The sequence below is a fragment of the Apodemus sylvaticus genome, chromosome 20 (genome assembly GCF_947179515.1).
Source record: "Apodemus sylvaticus chromosome 20, mApoSyl1.1, whole genome shotgun sequence".
NCBI lineage: Eukaryota > Metazoa > Chordata > Mammalia > Rodentia > Muridae > Apodemus > Apodemus sylvaticus.
In genome coordinates, this window is record NC_067491.1 from 41,595,938 (window position 1) to 41,608,182 (window position 12,245).

The 12,245-nt window shown below is 46.3% G+C and overlaps 1 protein-coding gene across 1 annotated transcript in view; it reads right to left on the reverse strand.

The window, feature by feature from the left end:
* The window catches only part of Ntn4 (netrin 4), a 123,700-nt gene extending 113,212 nt beyond the window's left edge, over window positions 1–10,488 (reverse strand). Inside the window, exons 1-2 of the mRNA XM_052165503.1 lie at window positions 9,961–10,488; window positions 6,315–6,844 (exon numbers count right to left, since the gene is read on the reverse strand). Coding sequence (XP_052021463.1) covers window positions 6,315–6,844; window positions 9,961–10,015 — 585 coding nt within the window. The 5' untranslated portion in view covers window positions 10,016–10,488. The remainder of the gene's footprint in view (window positions 1–6,314; window positions 6,845–9,960) is intronic.
* Between the last annotated feature and the right edge of the window lie 1,757 nt (window positions 10,489–12,245).

Genomic DNA, 12,245 nt, shown 5'->3' on the forward strand with positions numbered 1-12,245 from the left:
ACAAACACTACCTTAGAGTAAAAGGCTGGAAGACAATTTTACAAGCAAATGGTCTCAGGAAACAAGCTGGAGTGGCCATTTTAATATCAGATAAAATTGACTTTCAACCCAAAGTCATCAAAAGAGACTCTGAGGGACACTTCTTGCTGGTCAAAGGAAAAATACAACAAGAAGAATTCTCGATCCTGAACATCTATGCTCCAAATGCAAGGGCACCCTCTTTCGTAAAAGAAACTTTATTAAAACTCAAAGCACACATTGCACCTAACACAATAATTGTGGGTGACTTCAACACTGCACTTTCCTCAATGGACCGATCAGGAAAACAGAAACTAAACAAGGACACAATGAAACTAATTGAAGCTTTGGACCAATTAGATTTAACAGATATATATAGAACATTCTATCCTAAAACAAAAGAATATACCTTTTTTTCAGCACCTCATGGTACCTTCTCCAAAATCGACCATATAATTGGTCACAAGACAGACCTCAACAAATATAAGAAGATCAAACTAATCCCATGCCTCCTATCTGATCACTATGGAGTAAAAGTGGTCTTCAATAGCAACAGAAACAACAGAAAACCCACATACACGTGGAAATTGAACAATACTCTACTCAATGATACCTTGGTCAAGGAAGAAATAAAGAAAGAAATTAAAGACTTTTTAGCACAATGAAAATGAAAACACAACATACCCAAATCTATGGGACACAATGAAAGCAGTGCTAAGAGGAAAACTCATAGCCCTGAGTGCCTCCAAAAAGAAAACGGAGAGAGCATACATTACCAGCTTAATGACACACCTGAAAGCCCTAGAACAAAAAGAAGCTATTTCACCCAGGAGGAGTAGAAGGCAGGAAATCATCAAACTCAGGGCCGAAATCAACAAAGAGAACCATACAAAAAATCAACAAAACCAGGAGCTGGTTCTTTGAGAAAATCAACAAGATAAATAAACCCTTAGCCAGACTGACCAAAGGGCACAGAGAAAGTATCCAAATTAACAAACTTAGAAATGAAAAGGGAGATATAACAACGGAAACTGAGGAAATCCAAAAAATCATCAGATCCTACTACAAGAGCCTGTACTCAACACAACTGGAGAATCTGGAGGAAATGGACAATTTCCTTGACAGATACCAAATACCAAAATTAAATCAGGACCAACTAGACCATCTAAACAGTCCCATAAAGCCTAAAGAAATAGAAGGAGTCATAGAAAGCCTTCCAACCAAAAAAAGCACAGGACCAGATGGTTTCAGTGCAGAATTCTACCAGACCTTCAAAGAAGAGTTAACACCAATACTCTTCAAACTATTCCACAAAATAGAAACAGAAGGAACACTACCCAATTCCTTCTACGAAGCCACAATTACGCTGATACCAAAGCCACACAAAGATCCAACAAAGAAAGAGAACTTCAGACCAATTTCCCTTATGAACATCGATGCAAAAATACTCAATAAAATTCTTGCCAACCGAATCCAAGAACACATCAAAACGATCATCCACCATGATCAAGTAGGCTTTATCCCGGGAATGGAGGGTTGGTTCAATATACGGAAATCCATCAATACAATCCACTACATAAACAAACTCAAAGAACAAAACCACATGGTCATTTCATTGGATGCTGAAAAAGCATTTGACAAAATTCAGCATCCTTTCATGCTTAAAGTCTTGGAGAGAACAGGAATTCAAGGCCCATACCTAAACATAGTAAAAGCAATATACAGCAAACCGGTAGCCAGCATCAAACTAAATGGAGAGAAACTTGAAGCAATCCCACTGAAATCAGGGACCAGACAAGGCTGCCCCCTTTCTCCTTATCTTTTCAATATTGTACTTGAGGTACTAGCTTGGGCAATTCGACAACATAAGGAGGTCAAAGGGATACAAATTGGAAAGGAAGAAGTCAAACTATCATTATTTGCAGACGACATGATAGTCTACCTAAGTGACCCAAAAAACTCCACTAGAGAGCTCCTACAGCTGATAAACAACTTCAGCAAAGTGGCAGGTTATAAAATCAACTCAAGCAAATCAGTGGCCTTCCTATACTCAAAGGATAAGCAGGCTGAGAAAGAAATTAGGGAAATGACCCCCTTCACAATAGCCACAAACAGTATAAAGTATCTTGGGGTGACTCTTACCAAACATGTGAAAGATCTGTATGACAAGAACTTGAAGACTCTGAAGAAGGAAATGGAAGAAGACCTCAAAAAAATGGGAAAACCTCCCATGCTCATGGATCGGTAGAATCAATATAGTTAAAATGGCCATTTTGCCAAAAGCAATATACAGATTCAATGCAATACCCATCAAAATCCCAACTCAATTCTTCACAGAGTTAGAAAGAGCAATTATCAAATTCATCTGGAACAACAAAAAACCCAGGATAGCTAAAACTATTCTCAGCAACAAAAGAAAATCTGGGGGAATCAGTATCCCTGACCTCAAGCAATACTACAGAGCAATAGTGTTAAAAACTGCATGGTATTGGTACAGTGACAGGCAGGAGGATCAATTGAACAGGATTGAAGATCCGGAAATGAACCCACACACCTATGGCCCCTTGATCCTCGACAAAGAGGCTGAAAACATCCAATGGAAAAAAGATAGCCTTTTCAACAAATGGTGCTGGTTCAACTGGAGGTCAGCATGCAGAAGAATGCGAATTGATCCATCCTTGTCTCCTGTACTAAGCTCAAATCCAAATGGATCAAGGACCTCCACATAAAGCCAGACACTCTGAAGCTACTAGAAAAGAAACTGGGGAAGACCCTTGAGGACATCGGTACAGGGAGAAAGTTTCTGAACAGAACACCAATAGCGTATGTTCTAAGAGCAAGAATTGACAAATGGGACCTCATAAGGTTACAGAGTTTCTGTAAGGCAAAGGACACCATCAAGAGGACAGATCGGCAACCAACAAATTGGGAAAAGATCTTCACCAATCCTACATCAGATAGAGGGCTAATATCCAATATATATAAAGAACTCAAGAAGTTAGACTCCAGAAAACCGAACAACCCTATTAAAAAATGGGGTACAGAGTTAAACAAAGAATTCTCACCTGAAGAACTTCGGATGGCGGAGAAGCATCTTAAAAAATGCTCAACTTCATTAGTCATTAGGGAAATGCAAATCAAAACAACCCTAAGATTTCATCTTACACCAGTCCGAATGGCTAAGATTAAAAACTCAGGAGACAGCAGGTGTTGGAGAGGGTGTGGAGAAAGGGGAACACTCCTCCACTGCTGGTGGGGTTGCAAATTGGTACAACCACTCTGGAAATCAGTCTGGCGGTTCCTCCGAAAACTGGGCACCTCACTTCCAGAAGATCCTGCTATACCACTCCTGGGCATATATCCAGAGGATTCCCCACCTCTACTATGCTCTAGAGGATACATGCTCTACTATGTTCATAGCAGCCCTATTTATAATTGCCAGATGCTGGAAAGAACCCAGGTATCCCTCAACAGAAGAGTGGATGCAAAAAATGTGGTATATCTACACAATGGAGTACTATTCAGCCATTAGAAACAATGAATTCATGAAATTCTTAGGCAAATGGATCATCATACTAAGTGAGGTAACCCAGACTCAAAAGGTGAATCATGGCATGCACTCACTAATAAGTGGTTATTAACCTAGAAAACTGGAATACCCAAAACATAATCCACACATCAAATGAGATACAAGAAGAAAGGAGGAGTGGCCCCTGGTTCTGGAAAGACTCAGTGAAACAGTATTCGGCAAAACCAGAACAGGGAAGTGGGAAGGGGTGGGAGGGAGGACAGGGGAAAAGAAGGGGGCTTACGGGACTTTCGGGGAGGGGGGGGCTAGAAAGGGGGAAATCATTTGAAATGTAAATAAATTATATCGAATAAAAAAAATTAAAAAAAAAAAAGAAAGCATTTGTGTCTCTTAGGCTGCTTTCATCTAGTCCTTTGTGTTCATATACCTAGGGAGAATCTGCCTGGCTGCCTCTTTGAAAGCTAAAAAGACCTGTGAAGTAGAAACGTCTAGCTTCGTTGGAAGGTTAGTTATGTCAGATGTTGTTTTGCTGGGGCACACAGGTGAAAGGAGGTTTTGCTAAAGCAAACACATGAGAGACTGTTTTCCTGAAGCAGACACGGGTGAAAGGATGTTTGGATATAGCAAACACTTGGTGATGGAGTGTAAATATGACTCCACAGACAGTGGGAGACACTGAACCTTGGTTTGGTTTGCTCTGCCTCGCTATTCTTTGCTAAAGACAAGAGTGTATTGGTTCACCTTACATACCTTGTTGAGTTCAATAACACTGCCATTGAGAGAAACTCTCCCAAGAACTGCTCGTGAGGTTCCTGCGGCAGCTTGTTACTTCAGTGACCTTACCCCCAGGCCAGTTGGCAAACCTACTAGTTTCTTCAGGATTGAACTACAGTTGCTGGTTTGTGTCTGGTGTCTGCCTGCCTTGAGGACTGGAGTGTAGCTGCTGGTTCCTGTGTGGTGTCTGCTTGCCTTGAGGACTGGAGTGTAGCTGCTGGTTCCTGTGTGGTGTCTGCCTGCCTTGAGGACTGGTCTGCAGCTGGTGAGCTGTATTTGGTGTTTGCCACAGGACTGAGCTGCTGCTGAAGAAGATGAAGCTCACCCTCCCCCCCCCCCCCCCACACACACACAGAACTATTTCTAAACAGGTCCACTTCCCCCACATCCTAGTAACGCTCTCTTCCACTACCTCTGCTGGGTGGTGGGCTAGAGGTGAGTTTGAATCCTTATTAAAAGTAGGTTGCAAAAAATTTATGCCTATAGACCTGTTCCGCACCCTCAGGGGAAGGAAAATATGAAACCAGGGAAAATATAAAAAATTGGACCTGTAGCTTGGCAAGACTGATGAACAGAATGACCGTGGCCTGACTTTGGGCACAAGAAAAGAAGATAGACCTAGGTTGCTAACTACAATTCATGCGTATGTGAGCCTCACATCATCCTTTGTGTTAAAAGGAATTATCTTCCTTTGCTTGGTATACATTCTTGGCATTTTAATACCAAGATGCAATCTCTTCTCTCTCTCTCTCTCTCTCTCTCTCTCTCTCTCTCTCTCTCTCTCTCTCTCTCTCTGTGTGTGTGTGTGTGTTTGTACATGTATGAATTTATGTACATGTGTATGGAGACCAGAGGTTGATGGCTAGCATTGTCCCTTACAACTCTTCTATATTATTTGTGTGTATGTATATGTGTGTGTGTATAGTATACCTGTGTGACTATGTGGTATGTATATGTATGTACATGTGTGTATAACTTCTATAGAGGGCAGAGGCTGATTGATAGCGGGCATCTTTCTAAATCACTTCTATACTTTATTTGTGCGCATGTGTAGCATGTATGTAATGCAAGTGTAGCATGTGTGTACATGTGTGTAATGCATGCGCAGCATGTGTGTGTGCCTGTGTGTATATACACATGCCAGAGGTTGACATCAAGTGTCTTTCACTATGAGTCTTAGCCTTATCTTTGGAGATAGTACCTCTCACTAAAACCGGAGCTGTTAACTGGCTAGATTAGGTGAGACCAGCAGGGCTGGGGATCCATCATGCTTTTTACAGAGGTATCAAGGATCTGAACTCAAATCCTCATGTTTGTATCTCAGGCACTCGGCCTTGCTCTTTGAGACAGGTTTTCTTCCTGAACCCATGGCTCACTGGTTTGGTTAGAGTGGCTACCACCCTCCAAACCCTGCCAGTCCTCTGGTCTCTCCCTCCCCAGCACTGAGGTTGCAAGCACACACCCTCACACCCACTTTTTCTGTGGGAGTTCTAACCTACGATTGTCATTGCCTTCGAGGGAAGCACTTCACCAAGCAAGTCATCTCCTCTGCCCTTCTCTCGGGGCCTTTTGATGAGCTTGGTTTTTCTTCTTGGCTTTGCTCTTATTTACTACTTTACGTTACAGATATCAGGAAGATACCAGTCTGTGCTTCATGAGCAAGCTGTCCCAGTCACTGCTAGCTGGAGGGACCAGCAGCCTTTAAACATCCTGAGTGGAGTGACAGTTTGCATCTTTCCATAAACAAACAAACAAACAAAAAAATAAACCCCAAGAATCTTAGAATTTTGACTGAAATCCAGTCAGTGGGCAATCTGCTTAAGAACAGCCACACATCCATGTCCTAGAGTGAGGAATAATTTATGACGAAGCTCATGAAAAATTCTAATTTCAGTCATGTTGCTACAAGCTCATGCTTTTTAAAAAAATGTGGGCTGGTAACATTTTTCTACCTCATTTTCCTTATGGTGTAGAGTTAAGCGGGCGCCCTTACCTCTCCTCCGGTGCACGGGAAAGGATTTGAGTATCTAGACGTGCAAATAGCTCCTTTCTTGACAACATCATCTTCCAGGCCAAACATAGCTGAGCAGTTTGTTGCAAAGTACTTGTAAGGCTTCCAGGTCTTCCCGAAGTCCTGGGAACGGTCCAGCACCATGGCTGCAGGCCTGGGGGACTTAAACACCATGATTAGGTGAGTGAAGTAGAATTCTGCTTCCAGGTCTAGCTGGATCTTTTCTCTGTGCACTTCCTCTGCAGACTGCCACCATGTCCGGGGAAACCTGAAGGACGAGTCCGCCATGGCAGAGGGCGGGTGGGCCAGGTGAGGGTGCGCGGCATTGCATTTATCACACTTGGGCTGCCGGCAAGTGAGATCTGCATTCTCACTGTAGAAGCAGAACAGTTCGGTGGCGTTCTGGCCACACATCGTGTCTGCCCGGAGTTTTCTTCCCAAAGCCAAGTTTCCCATGCGAGGGTTGCAGGCCTTCTCACAGCGGGAATTTGCTCCAGCTACCCCGTTCAATCCTGAAGAGGGGAAAACATGTGTCACTCAAGACAAACCCATGGGAAATGGAAGTGCTCTTCTGTGTAGCAGGTACGGCCATAACAGTCAAGGCATCCTCCAAAGACCTTGGGCCTTTCTATAAAGAGAAGAATCTAGCAAACGGGATCATGAACGCTATCATGCATTCACAGCGGTTCGGGTATACAAGTGTGTGTGTGTGTGTGTGTGTGTGTGTGCGCGCGCTTGATAGATGATGGTGTGTTCATGAGTGCAAATGAATGAATGAGTGTGCACATGTGCATGAGGAAGCCAGGTTCCATCTACCTGGTTGCTTTTAGATTTTTTTCTCTCTCTCTACCTGGTTGCTTTTAGATTTCTCTCTCTCTTTCTCTTTCTCTCTCTCTCTCTCTCTCTCTCTCTCTCTCTGTGTGTGTGTGTGTGTGTATGTGTGTGTGCATGCACATATGCACCATCTATGTGCAGGTACATGAAGAAGCAAGAAGAGGGTACTATATCCCCTGACACTAGAAATACATATGGTTAGAAGACTTCAATGGTGAGAACAGAACCCCTGACCTCTGCAAAAACAGCAAGTGATCTTAACCACTGAGCCATCTCTCCTTGTGCTTCTACCTTGTGCTTTTGAGACAGGGTCTCTTACTGGCCTGGAACAAGTAGGTTAGACTGGTTAGCCCATGAGATCTACGATCTACTGGCCTTTGCCTTTCTGATGTCAGGTTAAGTGTTTGCTGTGGTTGGTAAGGACTGAATTTGGTGCTTCATGGTTGTGTGGCTAACATTTTAGTAACTGAGCTAGTGATCTTCCCATCTCTCTCATGCTGTGTGTGTGTGTGTCCGTCCAGTAAAGGGGAAAAATCAACATAAGACAGTTAATAAATATATAGTAGGACCTCTTTCAGGTGGCACAACTAGAAATCATTGGTTCTCAAATGTGTGATATCCATGCCTAATATTAACTAAATATAACTATGGGGTGGGGGGGACCCCAACCCTTCAAAATACCAAACAAGAAAGCGTGTTGCACCTGCTTTTGGCCTCTTAAGGGCTTCGTCCTACGACAGGCTGTGGTGTAGAGTACTTATCTGTTTGCTTAGCTGGAGAATGTTGCCAGTCTGGCACACCAAACAGCACCTCTAACAACTGTCATGAACGAAACACCTTTTAAAGAAACATGCCCTGCCTCCCAATCTCCCAGCCCACCTTAATTCTTGAAAAGCACTTAAGAGTGTGAAACAGCACCCACTTATCCACATTCTCACTACCTGTCATGATCCTTTAATTCAGGTTTGTCGTGTTAATTATGAATACCTTAAGCAAAGAATTGTCCATTTAAGAAAAATTAAAACACAGAGGGAAAGAAGGAAAAGGAAAACCAACCCCCAAATTCTGGCTAATTGGGTGTTTCTGTTTAAGAGACAGAACCTCTGAACTGTTATCACAGGGGCACTGGATGGAGCAAAATGACAGCTTTGGCTGCAAAGGAGAGATTTCACACACTGACAATCACCACCTCACACAGGCTTGTGACCAAAATAAGTGGTTTCCTCGGGCATTCTTTTTCTTTTCTTTTCTTTTTTTTTATAAGTCAAATGAAAATGTGCACCAAGCCGGGACTGTTTACCATTGTTCTGATTAACCTGCACAGCAACTGCCTGTGGCCAGAAACACACAAACATGGTGTCCTATGACTCACCTGTGAAGCGTTTCAAGGGAAAGTCGCATACTGCCTATACAAGTATCTCTGACTGGCAATATTCCCCTTGTGATCTTTATTTACATCCGCTTGATTGCTGGGGTTTTTGTTTGGTGTTTTGGGTTTGGTTTTATTTTGTTTTTCATAGCATGGCTTGAAAAAAGAAAAGTTTATGAAAAATAGGGAGGAGTGTGAACTTGTAGGACACAATACAAAGTGTGACCAGGAAGAATTCAAGTGAGATACAGGGGGATGTTTGACAGATCCTGGGGGCGGGGGATAATGACTAATTTTAAAGTTTCCACCCACTAATCATTTGATAAATAGTTATCAGTGCAAACACGGACTGCACCCTGATGGAGGAGGACGCAGCTTCTTAAGCCTGGACTTGGTTGCCTGCAGCTCTGGGAAAAGAATGAAAGCAGCCAAACTGAAGAGAAGCCTGCCACAGTGCTTGGAACCTTCCAGTCGGTTCCTCTAAGCCACACTCCCCTTTCTGGAGCAAGTCAAGTCCATCTGAGGGGGGAGGGGGGAAACAAAATCAGACCCTCACAATTTTTCCCCAGTACTGTGCTGTACTTAACCCAGTTGAAAACCAGGTGGCCTGCGAGAAGGGAGGGGGGAAATAGAGAAAGAGGCTTCCCGGGACTCAGGCACAGCAAGCCTGGAAACGGTGGCCTGGGGGCAGTCCAAGACAGACAGGACCGGAGCGGGAGGTTGCCGGTAGTTCAGTTACTGAGCCAAAGAACAGACCCGCCTCCGACCTCCTGCAGAGCTTCGGCCTGGGTACCGATTCCCCAGGGGCAGTCAGCCAGCTCCGGGCAATCACCACCTGAGTGATCACCCCCCATGGTCCCAGTTCCGAGTTCTACTGCGTTGCAGCCAACGCCCCGGGAAGAGGGCGCTCACCCTCACCCCAGGTGGCCCTACCTGCTTCTCTAGTACACTAGAATGAGATCCGGGAAGGTGGCGATCGCTCTAAAAGAGAGAGCGGTCTCGGCCCACACACGCCCAGGGTCTCTGGGCCACCCCTCCTCAAGTCACTCCTCAGGCCCTGGAGAGCCCGGGGATGGCGAGCTGGGTCCTTTGTTCCCCCTCGCCAAGTGCAGAGGCAGTTTTTTTCCACCCAAGCCAAACCCAGAAAGAAACACTGATCTCTCTGTATCTTCTGCAGGGCGTACCCAGGATATCTCTGGTTATTCAAGGACATGTGTATCTCAGTTGCAGGAAAAAAAAAATCAATAGTGTTTGAAACTGCGAAGTCGCGGGCAAAGGAGACGGAACATGGCCACTGGCTTCATCCTTAGTAGCCGAGCTCTGGGCTCCCTGTCCTGGATCCCCTATATCCCCCAGCCCCCGAGCTTGGGTGGAAGGGCAGGAGCTAGGGAAGCGGGGTGGGGGTCCGGCCGCGTCACCACCCACCTGCGGCCACCACGGAGCAGCCCCAGAGCAGCAGCAGCCGTGCGCAGCTCCCCATGGCCGGGCAGCTGCGGGAGCCGGTGGGATGAAGCGGCAGCGGTCCTCGGGAGCACCCGGGGCTCTGGGGTTCTTCCTCCTCCCGGGGCGCCAGACTCTCTCAGTGGGCACCGTGGGCGCAGAGCCGCGGGCCGGGGCCGCGCCAGGCGGCGGGGTGACCGTCGCGCACCGGCCTGGCGGGGCCCGGGCAGCTCAGCAGCGGCGGGAGCCCGGGGATCATAGCCGGCCTGGCCGCTGCCGGCTGAGCGGCCCTGAGGGCGGGTGCGCCGCTCGCCCGGGGCTCGGCGCCCGCAGCCGACGCTGAACTTTGCGAGACCTTTCACTTCCCGGCCGCCGCCGCCTCCCGGCTGTCCTCCTCCGCTTTTCCCACCTCCTGTGGCCGCCGAGGCTCGGTCCCGTCCTTCTCCATGGGCAGTTCCATGGGATGCATTTTTATTGCACCGACACCGCGGCGCTCCGGTGCCAGCCCTCCTCCTCCCCTCGCACCTCCACCCCTTCCTCCCGCCCGCCCCCCGCGCTTGACAGCCCGGGCGGTGCAGACGCGCGGGTCCGGTCGTTGTCGCCGCCGCCGCCCAGGGAGGGGGGGTCTCTGCCGCCCCCGCTGCGCGCATCTCCCCGCCTGACCTCGTGGGTGCCCTCCAGCACCCAAGGGCCTCGCCTGGGAAACAGTCTCTCACCTTCTCCAGGAACATTCCTGAGAGCGGTTGACTCCCTCCGGATCAGGTCAGGGCACGCCAAGGGGCTTAAAAACCCGCGAAACAGGCGAGCCACTACTTTCCAAAAAATCACCCAGCAAAATAAGCCTTCTCCCCTCCCCCACCACCACTCCACGGCACCCATTCTCTGCGAATCCCACGGTCTGGGTTAGGACACCCCCCCCCCCAATTCTGCCCTTTGGTACTGCCACTGCACGCGCATCAAGTGTCAAGGGTCCTCTGTCTCTGCTGCCTTTTGGGGGATGCAACCCAGCTAACAGCCACTGCCTACAGGAGCTGAAGGTGTGCCCCTTAAGATGTTCTCACAGGGCTTGAAAGACCGGGCCAGGGAATGGACTGTTTAAGAACATCCCAGTCTGGGGCAGCAATACAAAACCGAGAGTGCCTGGGTCCTAGGTGATTTCACACCTTCATTCTTCAGAGTATGGTGTGCAGGGGAACCATAAGGTTATGAAATATCGTACAGGGAGCAATTTAGAAGCAACCACAAGCAGCTAATTGTAGCTCAGGGCTGGTGTTTATGGAAGGAGATTAAATAGCACTGCAGCCTGGGACTTCTGTAACTTCTCTGAAAATACAGTTCTGCTTACACATCCGAGGAAATTGGCAAACGTTGAGTCGAGAGCAATTTTGTATTGCAGCATTCAGTGTGTGCCTTTGAATATTTTCCAGAAAGTTAACTGCTTTATAGATACCATTCAGTTATTATAAATCGTCAGCACTACAGATGGGGCCAATTAGAGCTGGGGGGGGGCACATGTAGATATTATTTATAATGACCGAGCTGGAGACATAGAAGTTTCTATCTCTCTAAAGGAACTGAGTTGAGGTTAGCATAATCCACTTGGGAGGTATTAAAATTATTATTTTGGCCAGTTACTGGAAGTGGCAGACGACATGGGAACAGTCATCAGCTTTAGAAAACCAACTGTGAGCTTTCAAATATTGTTGGAGCCTCCTTCAGTTCTCACAGATGATGCTTCTGATGAAGTCGCTCCTCCCAACTGTTCTTTTTATTAAAGGAACGACAGGGAATCATAACAGGCTAAGGCTCTCAGCCCAAACATTAGCCTACAGGCCAAGAAAAAGGAAGAGAAAGACAGTATTTACTATTAACCTCTGAGTCAATATATTAAGTCAAGGCAGAGCTAATCCGTGCCTGATTATGAATTTCAAAAGCATTTGCTGGGTGCTTCCCTGATTGCTTTGTAACTGGTTTGTTGCTCCGTTGATAGGACAGCCAACTCCATACATGGCAGCTAGACACTTGGGCTATGCAAGACACAACTTTGCTTTTTCTTACATTGCTTGTTATTCTTAACTGAAAACACTTGTCAGACCCGCAATAAATGTGTTGACAGTTATCTCAAAAATGTTGTTAAATGCTAAGAAGAGATAAAGAAAGGAAAAGTGGAGAAAGAAGAACAATTTCCAGGATTCTAGAGGAATGTGGGCTCTCCATCGCAATACCTTAAGTGTGGACTAGCTCAACAGAAAAGAGACAATGAGCATTCT